At 39.5% G+C, this 26,911-nt stretch overlaps 1 protein-coding gene and 1 non-coding gene across 2 annotated transcripts; both read right to left on the bottom strand.

Moving 5' to 3' along the window:
* Positions 1-3,849: 3,849 nt before the first annotated feature.
* LOC121943589 (solute carrier family 25 member 36-A) lies at positions 3,850-24,204 on the bottom strand. Its single transcript, XM_042487150.2, has 7 exons — positions 23,744-24,204; positions 21,172-21,336; positions 17,162-17,239; positions 15,163-15,263; positions 11,233-11,299; positions 8,851-9,140; positions 3,850-7,659 (listed from the first exon to the last, which is right to left on the bottom strand). The coding sequence occupies exons 1-7, from the start codon at positions 23,782-23,784 to the stop codon at positions 7,466-7,468; spliced, it is 936 nt and encodes a 311-aa protein (XP_042343084.1). The 5' UTR covers positions 23,785-24,204; the 3' UTR covers positions 3,850-7,465.
* Positions 24,205-25,526: 1,322 nt separating this feature from the next.
* Positions 25,527-25,599, bottom strand: trnak-uuu (transfer RNA lysine (anticodon UUU)). Its single transcript has one exon. It is a non-coding gene; the product is annotated as a tRNA-Lys (tRNA).
* Positions 25,600-26,911: the final 1,312 nt, after the last annotated feature.

Below are 26,911 nucleotides of genomic sequence, written 5' to 3'. Positions count from 1 at the left end.
ATGTGATTGTGTTGTTTGTGCCAGGAAACGAGCTGTGAATTAGCTAAGTGTGTTTCAGCTGAAGCTATGTCATTGTTTAGCTGGCATCTTTTTGTCAATCTTTCTTTCTTTTGTGATCAGTACAGCTTTAGTTGGCAGAATTTACTGTACATATAGCTTTTTTTGCCTCACTACTCGTCACAACTGTATTTTTAAAGCTGAAAAAATCACTTAAACATTTGGTGGTGGGACTTTGTTTTTGTTTTACTCTTCCATCTTCTGGTTTGAGGATCAGGCGGCAGTAAGCTGACATCTTTCAGTATCTGCTCCATCGAGCTGATTGTGTGCTGCAGGAAGTCATAAACTGGAGCTAAGCAGGGCAACACTGACATCTGGTGGTTGGAAATCTACTTACATCTAGCTGCTGTACATCAAGTGCTTGTTCAGTACGCAGTTACGATTCTGGAAACAATTAGAGAAGCAAAACGGTTTATCTGTCCTGCAAAGAGCAAAAGCAAAAAGCACTCACTCAAAACATAAAAACCAAAATGAATTAAAATTATAAAGTAGAGCTTCACTGCACACAATGACTCAGACATTTATACTTACACTTTTTAACAGAGTATATTAAGGATTTCTGAAGTTAAAGGTCCAGTGTGCAGGACAGGGATACTACACTTGCTGTGCATAGGGGCCCTATGCATTTTAATTAAATATTTTTTCTCATATTAGTATTTTATATTTTATTTTGATGTATTTGACGAGCAAATATATGTAACTGGTTACTAGATACTTCTTGATGTATTTGTGGCCTGTCTCTGGATGCAGACTAATTTACTTTCAGCATGCTCATGTATCACTATGTAAACGTAGTACCTTACTCTTCTGTGTTTTACCACACTTTCTAAACGGTGTTAGTGCACTGGCAGTGCTTTTTGGGTGTGGATACGCTGGTGACTCTTCCACGTGCCAAAGTGTCTGAAACTCTCCCCACACTGGTCACAGTGGTGAGGCTTCTCTCCAGTGTGTGGATATGCCCGTGATGCTTCAAAGTTTCCAAGTATCTGAAACTCTCCCCACACTGGTCACAGTGGAAAGGTTTTTCTCTGGTGTGGATACGATGATGTACCGTCAACGTCTGTAAGTGCCTGAAACTTCTTCCACATATCTACAGATGTGAGGCTTCTTTCCGCTGTGGATATGATGATGAAACTTCAACACACGTGATAGCCTCAAACTCCTGTGTGGATAAACAGGTGAAACTTCAAACTGTGTAAATGTCTGTAACTCCTCCGACACTGCTCACAGCGGTGTGGTTTCTGCACTGTGTGGATGGGCTGATGTTGATCCAGCTGTTCTCCATTGCTGCTCTCCTCACCCTCACCATGAGGTCCATCTGGCTTTTTGCAGGTTGGTCTCTATGAAGAAAAAAAACGAATGGACAGACAAAGAGGGTGCAGTCACAAAAGGATATAAAATGGCAAATCCTAATTTCTAATTACATGGGAAGAGATGTACAAGTAAAAGCTGGACGTGATAGACAAACCCCCCCCAAAACATGTGGGATTTCTTCTGTCAAGTCTACTATCTTCTATGTAATGAAACCTAAAAAATGCATTTGGACTCAATCACACAGAATGTAAAATTTAGTCTAAGGGTGATGCCTGAATAAGGAAATATATGTAGATATTTTTGAAATCCTACACATTGTGCCTTAAAAAAACACACAGCACATTTTAAGTCTGCTATGGACCAAATCACAATTTTTATTGACATAAACTTCTGACTAAGAAACTATTACATCACATGTACGTATAATCAAATGATGCTGAGCAACCTTTTTTATTAACTGATTAGTTTTGAGACACTTTAAAAAATGACCACCTTAAAAGATCAATATCCGTTTACGCATGTGCTATATGTAGATTTTTTTGGCCACTTTACCTTACAATTTGAAGCCATAATATCAAAAACACCACTCTCTGTTGAGAAAAATAACCATTTTAGTCCACCCAGCGATGGAGTTGTTGATCTACTGCTGCCTCGATCAGCTATTACATAACATTTACGTTTATCTTTAAACTAAACTAAAAACAAAAGAGGCAGAAAAGGCAATGCCAATGCATGTGCCCGCAGCAGCACTTACACTTCATGTCACCCCTGCATAAGTCAGTGGGCCGCTCAGTTTTGGCCAGAATTCAGTCCGTCTGTCAGACAGTGATTCCCCCCAACCAGGAGCTGTTTATAAGATCAAGCTTAAACTTACGTTTAGTTATAACATAGGTTATTAATAACTGAATACTTAAAATATTAATGGTGCAGCACAGTAGGGACATATTCTAAAACATGGATGCTTCACACACATCTTTAACCTGACAGCACTATTAGATTGATACAGCCAAAAGTTTCAAGATTAGTAATTCAGTACCTGACCAAATGTCTCCCCCTCTGTTGAGTTATCACGATGAAGAATGGCAAAAAAAGGGTTTTTGTAGAATTATGACCTTTGACATTTTAAGGTCCATGCACTCTAGATTGCATTCACAAGAATGAGATGGACAGACCTCTGGCCACAGAAATCTGATCCAATCATCTTTGAGTCTAAGTGGATGTTTGTGCCAAATTTAAAGAAATTCCCTCAAGTTGTTCTTGAGATATCACGTTCACGGGAATGTGACACATGCATGGACAGATGCACGGACGAACATACGAACGGAGAGACAAACCGAAAGCGGGTCGCATAATCCGGTGTTTTAATCTCACTGTAGGCTATGCTACGGTGACTTTCTGCTTTTACATTTACTACAATGGAGGGAATTAAAATTAGGAAATTTTCAAATTCTATACAGTCACTTAAAAGTGTCAAGTAACTTACCTCTGGCAATGAGCTCATCCTGTTGCTTGTGTCACTCCTCTCCTCTGACAGGTACTCTTCCATCTGCAATAACAGAAATAACAATAAAACAAATGAATAAACATTCATTTTTATTTTGAAAAAAAAACCTTGACCTTGACAACATTGATGAGACAAAAATGGCCACAAGAGAAATACTTTGTTTGTTGCTATATATATATAATAAAAATAAAACAGTCTTTTATTGCAGAGAAAGGAGGGCATCCACTTCCTGAAACAACCTGTCACACATCGAATGAACTAATCAGTGGATTTCTCTAAATACCAACATAAGTTTTATAGAGTGAAATGAATAAGCAATAATACCGAAATGTGCTCTATCTGCCAGTCAAACTCCAGCAGCCAAACCTGGATTGTTTGTCCAGATTAGAGATTTCTTGATGAAACACTCTTCCAAACTATATATTATCATATACAAATGAAACAGCTGAAGAAATATTGTTTTTTTCTAACCGTTAACATGTGAATGAAGTTTGATCATCTGCTGCAGGTTAACAGATGTCTTCACGTGTGTCAGACTCAATCAAGTTTGACAGATGCACTGGTAGTTTCCATGGTAACCATGGACAATTCAAAAGTTAGCGCTTCCAATATTGCGTTTTTTCATTTTTTTTCATTTTATGTAACTGTGTTAATAAATGCATACACTGACTTACAATCACCCCATTTTTGATGAAATTATTGAAACTAACAAATAATATCTGACACCCATTACTTAAAAGTAATGAGTCATATGCATGCTAGGGTCATGAACTAAAAACTTAAAATGTATTGAACATCAAAATGCTGATGCAGTGTACTTATGTTATTTTACCTTTTGATAAGTACCTGAATGCAGGAAACAAAGTTTTTGAAACAGTTTTTGAGAGAAGTTTCATTTGAGGATTGTGCCGCACTGATATCAACCACCAAGTAACGAAAATTTGTGTTCTCAGTAAGAGTTCTTGACACGTAAATATACTTGCACTTTCCATTTTATTGGCTTTTTGTTTTACAAAAACAGGTATAAGAGAATGCATAGGCCGAGCCACACTCACAGCGGGCTCATCGATGACAACATGGAGAAAAAAAAACCAAAAATAAAACAAAGGGCGTCAGGAAAAGGCAACAATTTATTTAAAAAGATAAAAACAACACTGTTTGCAGCTATTTTTCTGAATACACACATACTCTTATGGTCTCTTACACACAAGACACCACCCAATGACACACGATTGTCATTTAAGCAAGCACACGCGGAACAAATATACACACACGCACACACACTTACTGGCACACGATGCAAACATGTTGGTGCAAAAAAATAACCATGGGATGCAGGGAATAATGCATCATATGACAGACACTGATACAAGTGAAAGACATGTAGTTAACCACACAGTTGACGGGTCATTTCAACCAAATATTCATATTTAGGGATGAATTTGACTGAAATGACCCTTTAACCGGCTAAGAACAATCAACTCACACTATCTGCACAGGCTGTCAGTCCATCTTGTTTTAAAACCACTAAATTCACTAAAAGCAGCCCTCTACATCTCTGCATCGATGGTGTGTGTTGATGGTACTGCGTGTTAATACATCTCTGATAAAATTGCACAATGAGGCTAATCTAATGTATCCTTCATGTGTGCTGTAAAACTGAAAACTGTTCACATTGAGGATCACATCAATAATTCCAGCGGAGAGTAGCATCTGAGGCTGATTAGGGGGTTACACACTGAAGCTGTTTCTGCAATCTCAAGTGCAACTGTGCCTCATGAGAAAAAGAGCATAGTTGAGCTGCATATTTCGCCAAAACAGCCCCCTCCACATCACAGCAGCCGGGCACGCTCCACTGCTGCACACCAGCACTGTGAGATAAAATACACTGCAGGATGACGGCAAGGCTGATGCAGTTAAAAGTGAGATGATCATTTGTGTTAGTATTTTGGGGCTAAGCCGTGCCCTTAAAGTTTGCAGTTTTGGGGGGAAATGCACACATTAATCAACAGACAAGGTTCTTGTGTCACGTGTTTGAAAGGTGAATTTACTTCTCTAGTTAATAGGATAAATTAGGTGACAGCAAAATACTGTTTTTTGTCTGTTGTACAGTTTGAAACATGACACAAAAACCAAATGCATCCAAAGAAGAGATTAAGTACCTTTCTATTCCATGTCAGGGACATCCAAGAGCACATAAAACACTGACAAAAGGACAAAGAAAGCTGTTTCTTTTTTTTTTTTCACTGGTTGAAATGCAGTTTTTTTTCAAAAACAAGTGACTACGGGGAAGGAATCAACAAAATAGTGGCCATTCTTTTTTTAATGTACTGGTCTGTGTTGAATTAATGTGCACTTATGAAGAACATAATCCTGGCCGCTTCCTTCACACACTGGCTGAACTGTACAAGTTTCCAGAGTAAACTCAAGAGGATTGTCCTCGCCTGTAAAACTAGCCTGGATTCTGCAACTGTGAAAAAAATAAGAGAAAAAGTGCGATTTGGACAAAGGTAACAACTAACAGGCTAATCCCCTTTCCTCCTCCTCCTCCTCCTCAAAAAAAGAAACAAAAAGCACTAAATGTTTGCATTTGCCTTTTCTGGGCAAAAAAATTCAACTTGATCACCTTATGAAGAAGGCTTGGGTGGTATCAAGATATAATGGTATACCAGGGTATTTTGACTTCCTTAAGGTATCATTTTAAATACTGTCAAAAACACAGCTCTACTTTCTATTAACCCTTTGAAACTTGGATACACATAACTTTCGCCTGCTGCATTCAGACACATTTCACAAGTATTTAAACCTTTGTACCATGTGCAAACGGGTTTGAATTCTTTTGAAAACAAAGGGGAAAAGACAATAGGTAACTTGCCAAGAAATGTCACACAAATTGCAAAAAAAGAGAGGAGATTTAATTGTTTTAAGAAGCTACAGAAAAATGTACAGAAAAATATATTTATACTTATATCTTTATTATGTTACAGGATTTATATTTCTTAAGGACTTTTTTTAGGTCATTTCCTTTATGTTGTTTTTAATTTGTTTTGGTTTTGACTTTATTTTCCTTTTTTTTGTCAAATTTTCTTCTACTTTTGCTCAATGAATGCTAACATTTCTGTACATTGAAAGCATTGTATTTTATGTCTCCATCTGCTGGTGGGCCATCACAATAAGAGTATGCATACTATAATGTAAATTTCACTACAGAAGAGACTTGACGATTACTAAAATAAGGCGAGGTAAAAATGTGGATATATCGATATTGGTATCGATATCAGCCAAATGAGTTGTTATATATTGGCATATCGGATATCGGCAAAAAAATCCATATCGCTTATTTTCTACCATAATACAAAACTTTTATCACCAGGAGCTCAGCTTCTCATTTTTTTTTTTACACAATTACTGTCATATACTGTATACTCCAGTTAAATGTCAGGAAGGTATGAAAAAGTAGATACCACCCAAGCCTACTATGAGGGAATTTTATATCTCAATCAATATTACAGTTTGTTAAAATGTGTTAATCATATTTATTTTTAATTCAAAACATGGGGTCAGTGTTTTACTTGCCTGCCTTTTGTGAAGTTAATCCTCCTGTTTATTTACATTCCAGTGGTTAGAATGGTGATTATTTTGTGGTTAAGTTTGGGGATGTTTCACCCTCCATCTCATCTTAGTGAATGCTCTTCTTCCACACATTGTTAACACAAACACAAAGGTCGACGTCATTACGTAGACTTCATTTGCACTGAGCGAGTAGATATCAACCCTGTAGGTATTTAGTGTAAAGAGCTGTAGATACATTTGCGACCAATTTTAGGTGAGTGTGTCTATGTTCACGATATGAAAAAGGTTCACTAAGGACACCTGTAATCACGCGACACCAGTGTACGACTCTGTTGTGACAGATCAACCCCTTACAGCCGTTGTGCATCTAAGTCGAACATCACGTTTACACACAAGGCACGTTTCCCATTCATCTCTCTCCCTATCTTTCCCTCTGTTCTTTCCACGCACCGATGACTTCTTCCCTAACTCTAAAGCCCCTCGTCAGATACCGCACTGCTGCTCTGATAGATGCAGGGAATACTGCTGACAAAATATTTTTTAAGAACTGATCATCAGTATGACAGCAACTGCCAGGGGGCGTTTTATATCCAGTAGGTAGTACGGATTGGAATTACTGCACTTCTAATCCATCATTAGTATTGTTAGAGGCAGAATATACTGTAACTCTTTCCTCAGCACTCTGAATCAGAGCTTTCAGAAGCAACGCATATAACCAAAGGGAGAAAAGGATGGAATTAAAATGAAATTAGGGCAACCATTTCTTCGCCACTGCTAAACCCCAGATCCCCAAACCAATGTGAGCAACTTCAAAATCCTCCTCCCTGTGCCAGATGCCTTGGTTATAAAACAAAACTTATTTTTAACAACCACTCTGAGACAAAGGTCACGGTGCTGTCTCTGTCCTCCTCTGGCGAGCAGGTTGCTGTGCTGGCTGCCGTGCAGTTAGCTCTCTTTTCCTCCGTCTCCAAACAGGGGCGGGGTTATTATACTGTCTATGTGTGGCGGGGGAAGACTCTAACGGTTCAGGAGGTAGACCACCAGCTCGTAGGTGCACATCATGATGGCGGTGTTGGGGATCTGTCGTACGAGGTGGGTGGCGAGGCCGCGGTACAGGGCGCGGTAGCCCTCCTCTTTGGGCACTGTTGTTAGAGTCTGGAAGAAAGACTTATACTTGGTGCCCTCCTCGCGTAGCCTGGTGCGGATCACTTCTGCAAAGTCGAGAAGAAAAACAAGGGATTGAGGTTATCTCCTTTATTTTTATGTATCTATTTATGTATGTATTTGTAAATCAAGAAATAAAATCAATTGATGTATTACAATAATGATTATTTTTATCATTCTGTAGCTCTCCAGTAGTGTTACAAAATTCAAGTTTTGGTCAAAGTATGTATGTTTTACCATCAAAATACTTTTCTGAATTTTTTTTCCCATGTGACCTGACATAGTAGGTTCCCGCATGATGCTGTCGCTACAAAAACATTGGCGTTAAAAAGTCTGAGGTCACAAAGAAAATCTCTAATATTTTCATGTAAAACTCAAATTGCTAAGCTGATATCATGGTTTCACACATTTTCATGGAGAACATTTCTTAACTTTTCCATCTTGCCCTGCGTTTTTCAAACATATCAGATTTAAAAATTGTTTTAGCTGGCTGGCATACATGGAGGGAAATGGGAACGTGGGGAGCAAATGAAGAAACGTATGAGATGGTTAACTATCACACATCGATGCATATCAGAGCTCTGTCACATGGACAGCTTTGGAAAATACTTTTTCTGTCATGTTACATTATGTGGAGGGTTATCCACTGTTACAATGTCATTACACACAACAGAATTCCTTTACTTTTCCAGGACTGGAAAATGAGATCATGAAGTTCCATGACTTTTCCAGGATTTCTATGACCGTGGGAACCCTGTGATCTTATCATTTGTAATGAGGATCTTGACTAGACGTGGATTTTTGGACCCCACTGCAAACCCAAGCACTAAGGGTGACATTACTGTTCGATGGAGTCTGGTGGCTTTGAAAAAGGTAATGCAATGTCTTTATTTCTCCGTTGGAAAGAGCTGCCTGACGGCAAGATTTAAAGGTAAAATGATCAGCGTACAATTAAACTGATATTGATTTTTGTAGGTGGCCCTTTATTTCAGACGGCTCATATCTGTTTTGCTGCGGCCCCCGTCCTCAGCCACCAGACTATTTTGAAACTGCATTTTTTCCTTGCAGAGCACAAGGGGTAAATGGTCTCTGTTTGGTTAGTTGTTGTGTTATTGTGCAACTTTCGAAACTGAACTAACGCGGCAGCTGAAGGCTGCAAAAGAACACACATGGATCCATGTGTTAATAATCCTCCAAAATCAGCTGCTATCAGCTAATTGCTAAGCACAAACTCTTACCATGAGGGTAAGCAATAGTTGTGGCACAGGTCTTGGAGGTGGCAGCAGCAAGCATCATCCCGATGAAGTCTGAAGCATCTTTGGACGTCTCCTCTTCCTCGTCCATGTTCTGCGGTGCCTTGGCCTCCAAGAGGCGGCGTTTGATGTTTTCATAGATCACAAAGTGGATCACAGTCTCTGAGATGCCGGCGTAGGATGCCGACATACCCCTGTAGAAGCCTCGCAGGCCGTCTGTCTGATACACCCGTCGCACACACTCAAACGCACTCATCCTTCGCTCACCCCGATTCCTGAGAAAAGACAGGAAATATTTTTTAAAGCCACAATTAAAAGGACTAGAGAGAAACAACTAAACATGATTGCGACTAGAAGTGTGCACTGAGTGCAGATGTCCACCAAGTGTTTCTGGGGGTATGTGGGTGGGGACAGAGTGAATGACAGGCTGTGCGTTCAGTGTGGATTTATCGCAGTAGTGGATAGAAGGTGAGAAAATATGCGGGTTTCATTATCAAGACACCTTTATCCACAGAGATCACACTTTAGGGCCACTACTAAGTCCCTTCTTTATGCCGCCTTACACAAACCTAAACAACGGCAGCATCATTCCACCCAGTGTGTCATTTCAGACAACGTGCCAGAAACCCAGAAGCAAAAGGAGTGACGGGCGTGACGTGTAACACCACAGCGTCGGCCACTAGTGTGACATATAGCATTTGTATATTGCAGCCATGGCTAAACTATAACAATGGTATAATACGTCAAAACACTCATTTACCTTCTCTGCTAATGGCAGCTGATCTTGTCTTCTGCTCAGAGGACAGGGAGCTCCCGAATCTCACTGGTTCCAAATTTGTGGGCTTTTCTGTTCTTCTTCTTTGAGTTTGCTGCTAACTGCTAGCAGTTGCTTTTTAAATCTCCCCGCGCTGGATCGCACGCGTGACAAACAGTCAAAATGCTGCACCCATTCTGCCCATGATCCTGTGCAACCAGCTGTCCCGTTTCTACAAACCTGATTTTGGTGCTACCTCCAATGCCGCATTGAAAACCAGACAACTCTGTCCCCCAATTCCGCGACTGTACCTTTTAAATAGAGCGGCGAGGCAGAATAACGGTATGAAATTCCCCCTTGAAGATGCAATGTAAAGGGTGGAACTGGGGTAGACTGGCTGTATGGAGACGATCCTCAGACAAAATGTCCAATAAAAGCCCTCCCCCTCCCCTCCCAAACAAAGAAGAGCTGAATCTCACTCAATTGTCCCTCCTGGCTCCCCTACAGTCAAGATGGCGGCAAAGACAACAGAAACGTATAATCCTTGTATTGAGCCTAACTTAAGTAAATATTGACTACGAAATTCATTTGCTGATCTCTGCTTCAAGAAGAGACCAAACTTGCATAAGGCTTGTTTTTAGCTCAGCCTGTTGCTGTAAATGCCTTTTTCTACGTGATTTTGTTGACGACTTTCAGTTCCCACTGGTCGGTTTTAGAGGATTGAACAGTCAATGACTATAAAATAGTCAATTAAACATTTTGACAGTTTTTTTTTTCAACAAATGTGACCAAAGTGAATCACCACAAACACGAAAGGTTCTTGAGCTTACAATGACAAATGTGCACAAAATAACATCAGGCTGATGGGTCCATTCGTTTGCATGATTGGCTGCTGACACACAGCCCCGAGGCATGATGCCCTCCATTGTGTAATAATGCATGTAGATGTAAAGTCATGAAGCCTAAGGTAACACCTAAATGCATAGCACTCACAAAACTAGTTTCTGCACCTGCTCACTGTTAATGTTTGCATTTAAAACATGAGTGTGCATGAAAAGCTGTGCTCTTGTAGAAGAAGGACAAACACAAGGACATAACAGCAGCCTGTCTTACACAATTGATGATCTACAGTCACTTCCCTGCAGTCTTTATGTAAATAACATCAGAGTCAGTGTTATCAGGTCCCTGTTTTCTCTGTTTGGTAACGTTGTCCTTTAGGGCTTGAGTACAGTAAGCCCCAAGGGACAAAATTACCAACGAAAGCACTAACAGGAACTTGTCAACTTAAAAGCTCTCATGCAAAGAATTTCTATGTGATTATAGCAATGTATACATAAATTCTACATCTTGGAAACATTTTGGCTCATAGAAAACAGTGCCTTTCTTTATACTACCACTCAGAGTCTGTAAAGCCATTTCAGATCCTACAAATAGGAGCTTTTGTAAGCTGTTTAACAACTTCCCGGTCGCAAGAGACAGAACACACCCTGGCACACAAGGTAGCTATGGACATTTGCAATAATCAAAACCACGTCAAAGGGTTTATAACAACTGTTAGTCCCCACTCTTGGGAACTGGACTTTGTGAAGCTCACACCCTGGTGTCATATTTACCTAGCATCCAGCTGGAGACGGGTCTTTATGAGCCATATTGGATTGGTTGCTGTGATGGCTGTAAAACCTGTGGAGGAAAACAAAAAAAACCAAAAAAAAAACAGAAAAACAACAGAATTACATTTTGTTCAAAGTCTAAAAATACTACTGTCAGCCTACGTGTCCAGCTGCCAGTGGGACAATCAAATATTAACAAGGTAACACAGCACATAAGGTGTAGTATTCTTTATGCTGCATTCATGGTGTTTAAATTAAAACCAGGGTTCCCACACATATTCATGGACAAAATTTCAAAGCTTTTCCATGACTTTTCAAGGATCCATGATAAATTAAGTTCTTGCGCCACTTGCTCAGCATTTTTCAAACATATCACATTCAAACATAATTTAAGGTGGCTTGATATGTGTCACACACATATTAGAGCTACATTATATCCACAGCTACAGAAAAAATAATGTGCCATTATGTAACTTTACATGAAAGATTACTGTGGCAATTCAGTTACACACAGCAATTTTCCACGACTTTTCCCAAAACTTTCAGTGATTTTTAACCCCTTGAGACCTGGATCGATCTGGCATCGACCTGGATTTTCTTGTACTGCGTTCAGACACCTTTCACAGGTATTTTGAGCACTGAGCAAACTGGTTTGATCTCTTTTGAGAAACACAGGAAAAGAGGAAGTGAGAACTGTGAAAAAAAATTGCAAGAATTTATAAAATATTTAAAAAAACAACAACAAAAAAACAAGGGAAAAAGCTGAGAAAAATATATATAAAATTATAAAATCATAATTATATGTACATATTTGTATTTTGATTAAGTTATAACAATGTTTTTTTTTTTGCAGATTTTCTTGTTTTTTTTCTTTTCTTTTTTTTTTTGCAGATTTTGAGGTAATTTCTTTATATGTTGCTCATTGCCTTCTATCCTTTTTGAAAGATATCAAGCCAATTTACTCTTTTCCAGGCCTGGAAAACATGACTGTAAAATTCCATGACTTTTCAGGTTTTCATGATATGTAGAAACCCAGTAAAACAGTGTCATAATGTTCTCTAAAAATACAAATAAAAATGAAATGTAAAGTCACAAAGGCAACTTTGTGGGAACAAACTAGCCTGTCAATAGACTATCCTCTGTGTGCCGGTAAATGAGAAACTGAATGCCGAAAAAAAAAAAAAGAACTTCTTATCCACTGACCTAGATGTAGAGAACAGAAATGCAGACAAAGACAGAGACGAACCAGCTATAAAAAGAAGCACAGACCTGTGGTGAGTACTCACGCAGCCCCAAGTAACTCCTCACAGATGCAGCTAGAGACCCCTGGAGATGGGGGGTCTCCTGCCCTTGCGAGAGCAGGTGCTACAGTAGAGTTAAAGCCTAAAACAGACAAAGGCTTGTGTGTGGCAAAATGATTGGCATGCAACCATTTTACTTCCCTTTCTGCCATAATCCCAAAGGATTTAACAAAGCATATTCCAACCTCGTGAAAACTTCAGAAATGCAAAGCACGACATGAGACAACAGGTTTTAAGGCCTGTTTCTGACATGTATGCACATTACAGCCCAAAGAAATAGTGGATTTTTGAGGGGGGTGGGGGGGGTTGTTGTTATATGTTTAATCTATAAGGGGACATTTCTTTTGCAGAAAGAGTACTTTAGAAAATTTAAAAGTTTGGACAGGAGCGACAAGAATGATGTTTGCTGAGAAAAATTCGAATGTAGTGGTAAAGGGCTTTACAAACCAAGGGCATGACTAAACATCATGAAAATGCAAAAACCTGCCTGCAAATACTGCACAACAAAAACAGTCATAACAGCAGGGATGCAAATTTGCGACAGCTGCAACAGGTCTACTATTGTAATGACACTGTGACGTCACAGTATGATATGTTGATGTCTTTATTTGTTGTGTGAGCGGTCAGAAAAAAAATGACCTTGTTTTGAAGAAAAAAAAGAACAAAAACCTCACCGTTTTCTACCAAGTGGACATCCATTTGGCATCCATGGCAGCCAGCGCTAACCCATGCTGTAGGTATCATGTATCATTCAGAAAAGAATAATCTTTGCGCTGTCGACTCCTCATCACCTGTCAGTTCAGCTTAGTCAGGTCTGCAGAATATGTGAATTGCCACTGGAGAGAAATGTACTCATAAAGCTGACCTTGACCGGGCTGTTGAAAAGTCTGAGTCATGGTGTGCTAAAAGTGGCACCTCGGTGAACCTGTCAGACTGACCCACGTACACACACAGGCATGTGTACTGTAGCTGTGACTGACCCACATTGTAACGGTTCGGCATTCCCTGCTGGATCAGTGTGACACCGGAGCAGATAACCTTCCCTTGACAGAGAAGTCATCAGAGAATAATGACACTGTATCTAAATCTGGCCTTTTAACGTGTAATGATTTTAATTAAGCTGTTTTAAGATCACTGAGTTGGCAGTATATCTAGACAAAAGGTGAAAGAAACATGATGAGCTTGTTTTTAAATACACAGGGTCCTCACGAGCAGAGGTTGTTTCGAGAAGTTGCCTAGAGGGCTTTCTGCACCAAAGGGATTTCCTTCCCCAAACTTCTTTCGTGTGCATAAAGTGGGCCATGTCCTTAGACTGTCAAAGAACAAGTAACAAAAACTAGTTCACCACTGCTTACTCACTTCAGAAGATTCAATGGAGAGAAAAGCAGCAGCCCTATAGTACATAAGTGACTCAGCATTTCTGACAAGCATGCTGGAAATGTACACACTGTGACAGTATGTTAACGACCATTACAGCCACGCAGTGAATTCCCTGCACCAGTCAGGTTGCACTTATGGTTAACAACCATGTCGTTGAAAACATGGATGTCAATCGCAAGCAACTCCATTGAGAAACAGAGCCATCACTTGGCGGAAAATCCCCTTTTTGTAGAATTTAATAACTCATTAGAACAAACGTTAGGATGATGAGAGCTACCTTCAGTGACAGAAACCATCTTTGGAAAAATGAATTTGGCATGTACTTTAAGTTTTTAGTTTGGTCTATTTCCCATTCATTAACATGGAGAGGCGGGCTTTATGACCTATACTGCAGTTAAACACCAGGGGGCGGTCCAGACTGAAAAGCTGCACTTTGGGGGAGCTGTCATGTTGTCCATCTTTATGTACAGAAGATGTAAACGACCCAAGATTAGTTCATCCTTCAGTCCAAGTGAACCTTTGTGCCAAATTTGACAAAAATTCCCTAATGGTATTCTTGAGACATCTTGTTCCCAAGAATAAAACAGAAAAGGTTGCAGTTACCTTGACCTTTGACCACCAAATTCTAATCAGTTCTATTTAGAGTCCAAGTGGACGTTTGTGCCAAATTTGAGGAAATTCCCTCAGGGCTTCCTTGAGATATTGCGTTCAAAAGAATGAGACAGACGCGAGGTCACAGTGACCTTGACCTTTGACCACTGAATTCTAATCAGTTCATTGTTAAGTCTAAGTAGATGTTTGTGTCAAATATGAGGGAAGTCCCTTAAGAGGTTCTTGAGATACTGCGTTCAAATAAATGAGATGTATACAAGGACAAAGTGACCTTGACCTTTGACCACCAAAATATGATCAGTTCATCGTTGAATCCAAGAGAACACATGCCACATTTTTAAAGATTCCCTTAAGGTGAGATATTGTGTTCACATGAATGAGGCAGACGAGATTACGGTGGCTTTGAACTTTGACCGCAACAATCTACTTATTGTTTATCCTTGAGTCCAAGTGAATGTTTGTGCTAAATCTGAAGAAATTCCCTCAAGGCAATCCTGAGATATTGGGTTCACAAGAATGGGACACACAGAAGGACAACCCAAAAACATAATACCTCCGGCCACCGCTATCGCCAGCGTGGAGGCATATAAAGCTTTGCATCGCAAGAAAACTCAACCTTTTACCGCACATACGTAGTTACCTGCCATTCCAGCGGACACCATGTGTACCTGTGTGGAGTCGGGTTCCAACACAGCATTCAGTTTCTCTTTGGCAGTGGAGTAAGCAGCAAAGTATATCGCTCTGTCGAAAGAAAATACAAAAGGTACAAAAGGTAAGAATGTTACACCAGTACATAGCAGAACAAGTTATACATGCCATGTTTTCAGTGTAAAGCTCATTAGTTCTGGTCAACTGTGTGCCTCTGGTAGCAATGCAGCTGATTAATTACACTACATCAACAAGTAAAACTGTCTCCATGTCAGGTTCAGCTTAATGAGCTTTAAAAATTCATTAAGTGTAAAGCCGAGAGCAGAACCAACAGTCTTAGCAAATCAGCCTAGTTGGATAAAGAGGCTATTCAGTATAAAAAGCACGTCCTCATTTATTTTCACTAATTATCTTGTTTTCACTAATTAAAAAAAGGTCAAAACAATCATGTTCATGTGTTAATACTGTACAACTGCTTTCTCTTTCTAACAGCACAATGTGCAGTCAGGCTCATTTATAAAATGTGCTTAGTCAGACTGCTAATGATGCTGAAAGCTCATCAGTCACATTGTGAGACAGTGTTTGTGTACACGTTCTTCTTTAAATGTGCGTCACAGCTAAGGAAGCCTTGTTGCCTTCACCTCCACTGCTCACTCCTCAGCATTCATTCAGAGAAAATGTTAACAAAACACTCCACATATGCTTAGCACCGGCACCTGCACGCTGCAGCATTCGCTGCTGCCCTCTGCCATTAGCCCACACTTTGCTCCAATCATCAAAAGTAAGGGTGATAAATGATTATGATCATGTTGTTATTACCTAACTGCAGTTAATTACAGTATTTCCAAGACACAGACCAAACACTTTTAAATGTGCCGTTGCCATGTTTCAGTGTAGAAGCTGCTGAGGAAGCCATGAAGATGAATGAGACCTAAATGACCATGTAACCCTAATGCTTCTTTATCACCAAGTAACCTCAAAGAGCCCTGTGGTGGTTACGTAATACCACAGTATCTAACAGTCATGTATCAGTGAAAAACAAATACTGTGCTCATGTGAGCTTGCATAAAATGCCACTAAATCAGCTACCAAAGAATAAGAACAGCTGATAGGAACTGCACTTTGCTGGTTTAGATCCTTTTTATCAAATCAATCTCAGTTTGTTTATGTTAAAGGGATACTTTGCCAATGTTGAACCAGCTTTGTATCAAATGCGTGTGGGTAGTATGAGTAGATAGACTGTGGTAGACTTCCCTTCATTCAACCAGTGTCTATATATCCCTCCTCTCCCCAACAGCAAAACTCTGCCAAATGGCATAATTTACATACCAATACTGATTATTAGTAGTTAATAAGACTGATAACCAATATTGATTATGACATGCATTTACAATAAAAAATGAAAATCTTCCTGTTAATATTTAGAAATTGGAACATAACAAACCCAACACAAAACTTTGTTTAAATGTCTTTCGCAAATGTTTAATCAATGCTAAAAGCCGTTACAATTAAAATGGTGATACAGATAATTGGAAAAATGCCAAATATCGGCCCTATTAATCGACCAGGCCAATAATCTGTCTTCCCCGAAAACAGTATGACATATTTTACATTTTTTGTTTAAGAGTTGTAGAAATTGTTTCAGCCATGCACCAGTGTGGTGGCATAAGAAAAATCCATCAAATACGGTATTTTTTTTCATCTATCCAAAATCCAATCCATTATGTAGTTTTGAACACTAGAGGAAATCCTTCTGGATTTCATCTGCAGAGGAATAATAACACTGGAAACACAATTTGACTGATTTACATTTGATTATTTACATAGTCAAAGAGATACTGTTACTATCAGTGAACTTGGAATGTCTTTACTTTAAGACAGCTCTTGTAGCTTCATAGTCTTTCAAGTCAAACAGAGAAACAGAGGTAACCATAGCTGAGAATATGATGAAGATGACATTGTGATAATAACAGGTGGAAGAGACAGCTTACCTGGAAGGTGCCACGCCCACCAAGTTTGGCCCCAGGCCCCTGAAGAGAGAGCGAGGTCCTTCTTTTTCTAATATCAACCTGAATACAAAACACACACAAACATGTACATTATGAGTCTAACACAGAGACAACTTGCGTGCTTTAAAGTTATTATTGGTCATGGATACTCATTTTTTCTATTGTCCATTTTCTGTTGATTTTAAGTACAGTCCATTTATCAACAGGTGGCGGTAACAAGTCAAAAAGCATTGATACACTAAAAAAGGAAGTTAAGACTGCAAGCAAGTTGACATAATGGTAATAATGCAGGTTTCAAACTTTTCAGAAAAATCTGCTTTGCAAATGCATTCTGAGGAAATAAATGCATTTAGCACCGGTACACTTTAAGGACACATATATTGCCTTGGTGACTAAATTTAATGTGAAGGTTACCATGACACCTGAGCACAGTCGGTCACCAGATGGCATGGCCTTGCTTGTCCTTCCTCCTTTAGGAGGAACTTTAGCCTACATTCAAAGAAACTAGTATGAATCTAAGAATAGAAAAAAATGTCAGTAATCACTTGCATTTAGGGGTCTATTGAGCACTAAAGGATATTAGGAATATATGTTTTAGATTTTAATATTACAACTGTGTTAGATAAAATAATGACTTTGAAGAGGCGTGCCAATTAAAACTAGATGTAGCAGGAAACAGAGTTATAAATATTACATAGGCAAGTCTTGCATAACGACAGAATACCAAAAAGGACATGAGGAACAAGCACATTTCTGGGCAATGGGAAAAAGTTGTCTAGTTTAAACACTGGCAGTACAGCAAGTCTTCAAAAAGCTCGTGAGCTGCTTTACAAAAGATTTGAGGCCTAGAGTCAGAACACTCATGCATTTTCTCATTTATTGGCATTTGTGTGCAACTTACAAAAAGCAGATTTGGTCTTCTATTCCTTGGTCCTTTTCCCACCAAAATTAGTGTTTACACGCAGGATTTTCAAACACAAAAAAAATGACTACAAATGAGTAATAGACTAATTTCCCATTGCCAGTAGACCACGGCTATATACACACCTCTGCAGCAGACAAGTATGCCTTTCTCTGGGTGTGTATGTGTGTTTTTTACCAGTATGTCATGTCTGACATCACAGACAGGCTGGAAAAAAGGTTAGTAAACAGTAGAAAGCAGCATGGAGACCAGTGAAAATGTTACAGTAGTTGCTGTTTTTTATATCTCTTACTTATTCAGTCTCTCTCTCAAACTCTGTGTGGACTGATTTGGAACAATGTTCGAGTGTTGCTTGGGCAGAGGCGGACGGTATTTTCTGGTGGCCTGCCATTGCATCGCACTAGCAAATGGGGTAAAATCAGCACGTCCACCCTGGTGTTGTATTTCCATTACTGCCAATGGAAGCTGCTCTGAGCTGGAGTCGATAAATACCTGTTACTAATGCATCACTAATGCAGTCATTTGACTTGGGAGTGGCTGCTGATTGTAACCTTTCCTGTTTAATAAAAAAGCCAGACATTAGCAATTGTTGGTGGTTTTTTTGTAGTGGTAAAGGGGCTTTAACTACCTGTCATGTCTTAACACTGATATGCAGTGGTGGATGAAAAAAGTTGCACACTCGTAGCCACAATACTCAATACATTTATTAATTTAACACTGTTTTGAAATGACTCTTCTTCAAGATTTTAACACCGGTGTGCCACATTAGACTTGAGTGGCTTCTGTGTTCAGAGGCTGACCAAAATAACATTTTTAAATTGTTATGCAGCCTTGATGACCACATCACATCCTCCAATGCCTGCAACATGTTAACAGTGTTATTTGACTGGTGGTGGTTGCAAGCCTTTTTAGTCTACTTTCGAAGTTATAACACTAACTTCTTCTTACCTTTTGGTTTGGAAAAAGGACAAGACATGTCTACCACATCTGTTTCGTGCAAGGTATTCAATCTAGTGATAATGCTGCTGAATGAAAAGACTATAAATTGCAGAGGCCCTTCTAGCATTTTGCTGCAGCACTGTATTCAACAGCAGTTTGAAAACATGCCAGAACGTATTTAGTTGGGATTATACTGCCAGCCTACAGAACATACTGCTTCACTGACTGACATTTCATTTAAATGGAATTTAGTTCTATGAATTTGAGGAGTGGCATGGTGCTATCAAACTCATTTTTTCCAGAGCCCTCACAGCAGCCAGGACATGACCTTTGCAGAAGAGAGCTGGTCATTCTTTTTTATTGTAGTAATGATCTTATTTCCTTCAACATCACAACTTGCAATCTATCCAAATCAAAGAGACACTTGAGTCTTGAGGAATCCAAAATGTATGAAAATCTCACAAGATAAAGAAGCAATAATAGTTGGATTTGTAATACAATTTCCCGTTTGGCTCAAGACTGATGTGTACTCTGTGTATAGTTTTCCCAAAGGGTGAGGAGTTGGGTTTCAGGGAGTGGTTGGCCTTGCCAGGGGGATGTCAGCCAGACCAAACAACAGCAACAACATGGTGCCTTATGAGAAAGGTTCCATGGCTCTGCAGGCCAACCTCTCTGGGAGAGCAGGGAGGAGGAACTGTTAGCTACATACATGAACAGCTGCACTCATTTTGGTTAATACTCAAAGAAACACCATAAGATGTCAATGTTTATGATATATTATATATTTGCTGGATATAAATAGTGACCTGGTTCAGAGTAGGAAACAGTCCTAAATTATTAAATTTTATTTATTTATTTTTTACTGTCAGCACTTTTCTTTGTACTTGAAGAAACCAGCAAGTGCCAGAGGATGGGTAAATATTGATTTGGTGTAATTTATGAACATGAGTGCAGCCTTTCCTTTCTGTCAGAGAGCTGACTATATAAAGAAAGGGCTGGATTATACAGCCTATACAATAATATTGCAATATTTCATGGCAATATTGTGATAAAGTATACATATCTATCTATCTATTTATATATATGTTTAAATTTATATCCCGATTTCTGAAATTCCCTCTAGTCTTCCCCTCTAAACAACTACAAAAGAACTAAACAAACTAAAGCTTCCGTTATATAATAAGTGCAACTAAATAGTTACTGTCTTGAGCCCTGCAGAAACAAAAACACACCCCTCACCTGCTTACACCATCATTAAAACTCATTTAAAGTTAAGCTGTTACTGCGACACCATTAAATCACCGTGACCAGAAACAAGCTCTTCAGTTCATATATTAATATTTACAAGTCGCTGTGGTGCACCATGGTTACAAAAACTGACTTATTGGTCACAGTCTGGAGTCCTGGAGATAGAAAAACACACCACGTCTGCTCACACACTATCCCCCAGGAGAAATTGATCTGGATGGGCAGAGCAGTGTGTCTATCACATTTTAAGACTTTTTTTTTTTCTTTTTGTGACAGGGAGAGGGAAAGAGACGTAGGAGAGAGCAAGAAAACCAAAAAGCTGAAGATGGTTGTTTAAAAAAAATGACAAGACAATTTAAACTCAATTTTTGCGATTTAGACATTTTATACACCCAAAATGGAACAAGCTGCCATACATTGACTAGTCAATATAACGCACATTCCTGTATGACGCCTAACTGTTTGGTCTTATTTTCCATGTAAAATTGAGCAAATCTTGAAGACGTTCTGACTGAAGTGGCAGCACCCACTCCCAAACCGGCCGCTTCTCCCTTCACCAGCTCTGCCAGCCAAACAGTGAATCAGCAGTAAGAGGGATGATGAGAGAGTACTAAAATCTTTCTAAAACGTCACTCAGTGATTTGATGTCAGGAATATTATTTATTTATTTTTTATTTCCAGGGCCACACAGTGTACCATGGCTTTGCTGTGACTGCTCTAGAAACAACATTTTGTTATGTTTAAAATGTGAATCCTGTTCTTAAATAAACTTCTTTTAGCAATAAAATAAAGAACCTGTAAGAGAATCTATATAACTGGACTGGTAAGGAATAGCAGTATGGACATGGCAGACTGACAGAAATAAATATTGTTGAATACCCACTTGAGGCAGTGCAGAGGGCCAGGCGGGGACATGCGGGCCACACTGGCCCCGTTGACAGTACTGAGCTGAACCTCAGACACATAGAGGGTGATGGAGGATGACTGCAGACGGGTCTTCACGACTTCCAGTGGACAAGTCAATATGGCTCCTACCGTGCCCCCACATCTGGCAGAAAGACAGAGATGAAAAAGGTGGAGATGACATAGCAAACAGCTGACAGAATAAGACTGAAACTCAGTATCCTTTTTTGACGTCATAAGCATTCAGGAAGGCTGCAGGTGTGAAAAGTGTTAAAGTTCTTGCATAAATAAATTATGTGGCTGGAATTCTGAAGATCCCTGGCACGTAGACAAGAAATGACAATGTGTGGGAACATAGAGCCAGTCAGGAATGCTTTGTGTTTCTTGGGAAATCACAACAGGCTTCTGTGCAGTGCCATGCCACATCACAAATCACAGATATGCATTTTCATATAAGAATGAAACAAATAGGAATTGCATTATAACTGCAAATACTTTCTGAGTGTAAATCCTGTCATCACAACAATTTAGCTGACAGAAAAAAAATAAATGTGGTTTTAGAGATGTTTCTCATTTTGTATCTAATGTATCAAAAACCACACTTTACACAACTGCAAGTTGTAAAACAAATAAATGTCTGCAAAATTATAAAAGTATAACTTTTTTTTCCTCTCAAGTTCTGTTTATTACAAGACCATAACTTGACATCCTGAGCAAACATTGCTACATCCAGGGCATCAGTTTATGGCCAGCAAGGATATTTCAGGTAGGTAATCAAGTACCAAATAAAAAAAGGACTGATAAGACAGAACACAAAAACAATATCTACGTGGACTACATAAATAAACTGAACCTGACAGGACCATGTCGGGCAGGGTGGGGCCGGGCCAGACTTGAGGATATCAAAAGCGAAGGCGACAGCAGTTATCTTTAGTTGGGGTTAATATTCAATCAGCAACAAAGCAGAAATAGAAAGTTTTGTCAACAGAGTTTTTGGCAGAGTCTGTGTCAGGTGCTTACTGTACAAAACACAGAGAAATCAGGACGCTGACACAGGAGCAGCACGCCCAGAAGAGCAGTTACATTTGATCTTACTAAGGTTTCAACTTCAAAGGTCCCTTATTATGCTCATTTCATTACATTTATTTTGGGTTTCTACTAGAACATGTTGACACATTTTAATGTTCAAAAAACACATTTTTCTCCTACTGTGTGACTGAATATACCTGTAATCACCCTATGTTTGAAATACTCCATTTTCACATACACTGCAAAATATTCCTCCAGGAAATACAAGGCGACCCATTTACAGTGTTTATGTTTAAGCTTGAAATTACTTTTTATATAGTAGCCAATAGTTGTGACATCACAAAATCATGGATATGTGGACGGCTTGTTTAAAGGCACAGTTTCTGAATACGGGCTGTGTGCATTTCTCCGTGGATAGCACTTATACTTGCTTTTTAATAAGGAAGACATAGAAATCTGACTTTTTACAATATGGCACCTTTAGGTGCAGCTTGATGTGCAACCAAAACCCGCTGCTATTCTTAGAGGGTGCACACAGTAAACATGTTTAGGCTCATAAAACTAAATGCATGCTTAATTTTGGTAGAATTTTTTATCCGAATACATTACAGTTAGTCATCCCTCCATCAGTGTAGCCATACAAATGATAAAGATAAGAAACCCTCTCAGAGTTTGTGCTGTTTTTCAATTTTATATGTGAAGGCAATATTTGCCCTTAAAATAATCATGGTAAACTTATTTTAAATCCTATATAACTTCTGCTGGAGGCAAGAAAGGACCACTCCACAAAACTGTATTTTTCTATCAATGTACAGGGATGCTGTTTCACCTAAAAGTTGAGACTGTGTGCAATCATAATCTTTCCAGAACAGTTGAAGACTGCGATTACATTCAGATTTAATAAAAAATGCATCTCATTGTCAACCAGCTTTGGCAGATCACTATGACCGAAAATACTTGTCCACACTGCACTGTGACACAGTTTAGACACTGTATTAGTCGCACCGGAGCATGCACGTTAGTCTGCGGTTTGTAAGCACTATTTTTGAGTGACCTTTTTTTTAGTGGCAGTGTGCCCACGATTGTTTTGGTGCGCTAACGTTATGGCCGTTACACAAATGACACCGAAAGCAGGTTCACTTTTAACACTGGCGGCTTTTCGAAACGAAGACAGTACACATGTGCAGCTAATATTTAGCTTTATGTTTCGGGTGCAATGTCATAACTGCCATGAGGTTTAATAACAAAACACAGACCAGCCAACGCATACACTGAAATGTCATATGTGACATTGAGCTCAACTCCTACGGGTGCACACGCATGGACAAGATTGGTTAACATCTGACACACCGATGCTAACAATAATCTTCAGGTTAACAATATAACCACTAACCAAATCCCCAAATCATGACCACACCAAAGCAAATTCTCCTTATATGAAGCTATGCGTGTTAGCAACGAGTTAGCCCTGAGCATAGAGCTAGCTAGCTCTGTATTTTATAAGTATGTGACATGTTACTCACCCTCCAGCAAACAGATGAACCAAGGTATCTCTTTGACTCATTATGTATCATATTCGGGAACCGTCCACGGGGCACCACGAGGGGACAAACGGGGGCGGGGGGGACGTAAAGACACGGGAAGGTAACGACCCCAAACTAGCAAGCAAATGATTCTCAGTACGCCTGTGTTGTGGTGGAGGTCAGCTGCGTGGAAAAAACGAGGGTAACAGCTAACTTAGCTAGCTTGCGTTAGCTACCATAAGCTAACGGGTTTCCGGTGGTGGAGGTCGAAGTCACGGCGAAAGGTTTGCGTCTCCTCCCTCCGAAACGGGGTGATGCTTCACCATAACGTGTCAAATGTTGGTGTGTAATTCCGAGCTCGCACTAATAACACCAACTGCAGACACGAGTCGGCCTCTGTCACATTGGCGTGCCTTGCCCCACTGAGAGCCCTGTGGGTTAGGTCGCAATGTTTATCCACGAATGGGAAGCCGCAAAACAGAGACGCTGATTGGCTGAGGTGTCCCCTGAGCCCGCCCCATCACTACTCCTTCACGTGATAGCGCTTTTATTTTGAAGGGCGGAGATCATCAATCAGGATGCGGTTAGGAGTGTGAATGAAGCTGATGTAACACTCAAAAGAGAGAAGAAGCATGACAGACTTCTAACTTTGTTTAGGTGAGTTACACTAGAAATTTGGTTCAAGATTAATCACACAGTACAGTGGCCATAGCTATTAACTGCACAATAGAAAGTCAAAAGTCCTGTAAACACTTTTAAGCAGGGGCGTAGTACAGCAAAATACTGGGCCCTGTGCCTGCACCCCCCCACTCCCACCTTTCCATGTCTCTCTCACACATCTTTTGATTATTTTTTTAAAAAAATGCAAATTCAGTTTGCCTTGTTTTCCTCTCCTTGTATTCTTTTTATCACTTACCCTTTCTGGGGAAACCATATGCCATATATAAAGATGGACAACATGACAGCTCCTCCAAAGTGTAACTTTTCAGTCTTGATTTTCCCCATGGTGTCTGTCTGCAGTATAGATCAAATCCCACCCCTCCATGTTAGTAATGGGACATAGGCCAAACTAAGAACAAAAAGTACACACTAAATCATTTTTCCCAAAGATGGTTTCTGTCACTGAAGGTAGTTCTCATCACCCTCAGACAGCTACCACTATTTATTATTTTTATTTTTTAATTAAAAGTTCAGTCTTTATACTGGTTTCTTCAGCCAGTTTATACTGCAGTTTATTTGGCACTTCTTTCTTTCTTTTTCTAAAAGATTTTTTTTGTCATTTGCCTTTATTATACAAAGGAAAACTTAAACACAAAAGGGAATGACATGCAGCTAAGGGCTGCAGGTTGGGGTTAAACCTGCGGCCGCTGTGGCGAGGACACAGCCTCAGTACATGAGGTGTCTGCTCTAACTGTGAACAAAACCAAACATCTCATGCCAAGTCTCACATTTCCTTACACTATGACTCAGATTCAGATTCAGAAAACTTTATTGTTTGCTATGACAGAACATCATCTTTGACGTGGCTCAACATACAGTGCAAAACAAACTCGGAAAATAAACATACAACGGAAAAACAAAATCAACCATAAAGACAACCACACACAGAGCTGCAAGATGCTCAGTGAATAGCGTCACTTATATGGAAACACACAACATGTAGCTTATCCTTAGATTACTTGACTGCATGCATAACATCATGCAGACTGAAGACAGCTTTGCAACACCAAGGCTACATGACAGATAACTGAGATAATTCAGGAGTCTTTCTCTAAAGATCTATCGCCCGAACAGGGACTTGAACCCTGGACCCTCAGATTAAAAGTCTGATGCTCTACCGACTGAGCTATCCGGGCTCACATCCATTCTCAGACAGTAGCAGCCCACTAATCCAACATTTGCATTAGTTGTCTCCTGGCCAACAGCTACATAATTAATTGCTTTCATCACTTACAGGATAGGTTAACAAATACACATGGGCCCAGTGATTCCCAAACCTCAACTAGTTTTGTTTTCCACAGCCTGTAAGTCACCATTGTTGTTCCCTGAACAGAGAGTCCCATTTGCTGAATTACTGCCAAATTTCCATGAGTTCAATGTTTTAGGTGTTACAAATATCCATGCATGAACCTCTCCCATGGAAATATGTTATGTAACACTACTGGACATGGAAGGAATTGCAATGTTTTTTGAAAAGAAAGGGCCGAGTGTTGCAGCCTGTAAACAGCCCCTAAGCATATGTTTGACACGCCTGATATGATTACTTTAGACACTGGGAGAAATAATGTTGCTACTCACAGACTGATATGACCTCGATCCATTTTAGTATGTGACCCAAATGTTTCATACAGAGGTTCTTTGTGCATTTACTATGGGTAACTGTATGTGTGTGTTTGTGTGTAACAGGAAAAGAAAGAGGGACGTTTACAGAGACTTGAGACTCAAATGCACACAGAAAATGAGGTTTTCAATTTAGGCACCAGAATAAAATCCATACGCCACTTAATTTCATCATTACAGACACAGTTTAACCAGGCCAGATCATGTGCTACAGTTTCTCAAGTAATCACGTTACTGTTTTTCTATTTGAATGCTTGTCAGAAAACAAAACAAAACATGAGAGTGTGCCCGCTGAGGCCAAAGACCCAGGCTGTTCTTATGTGTTCTGGAACACTGATTCTTTGTTTCATATAAATGCTGCAGTGCTGTCGGATCATCTTCACCATACCTCTACATTAATGCACATGACGTGCATTCCTCTTTATGAAACACTCATTAAATGCCAAACTGAGTGGGCAAACCAAGAGCAATGACATGACAACTAAAACAGACTTCTGTAGTAGAAAAAAAAAAACATTTTCCATTTGTAGCATAGTTTATTTTTTCTTAATGTAAACTCTATATACAGTAACATTTAACCTGCATAGATAAAAGAAAACTGCATATGTAGCTACCTGTCTTTAAACCCAGTACACAGAGACTGCAAAATTCTAAAATCTATTTGTGTTTTGCATATTTTCCCATGCTGAAAATGACACATTGGTAATGATTACATGGACAAGAATAATGTTCATAAAGCTTATTCCGGTTATGATCATATTTGAATATGGTGTTTACATGAGCACAGACAGAGTAAGCTATTCACAGTCCCTGTAGCCTGTACATTCG

The sequence above is a fragment of the Plectropomus leopardus genome, chromosome 6 (assembly GCF_026936395.1).
Source record: "Plectropomus leopardus strain MGB_pleo_1.0 chromosome 6, ASM2693639v1, whole genome shotgun sequence".
Lineage (NCBI taxonomy): Eukaryota > Metazoa > Chordata > Actinopteri > Perciformes > Serranidae > Plectropomus > Plectropomus leopardus.
This window is presented reverse-complemented; position numbering and strand designations above follow the sequence as displayed.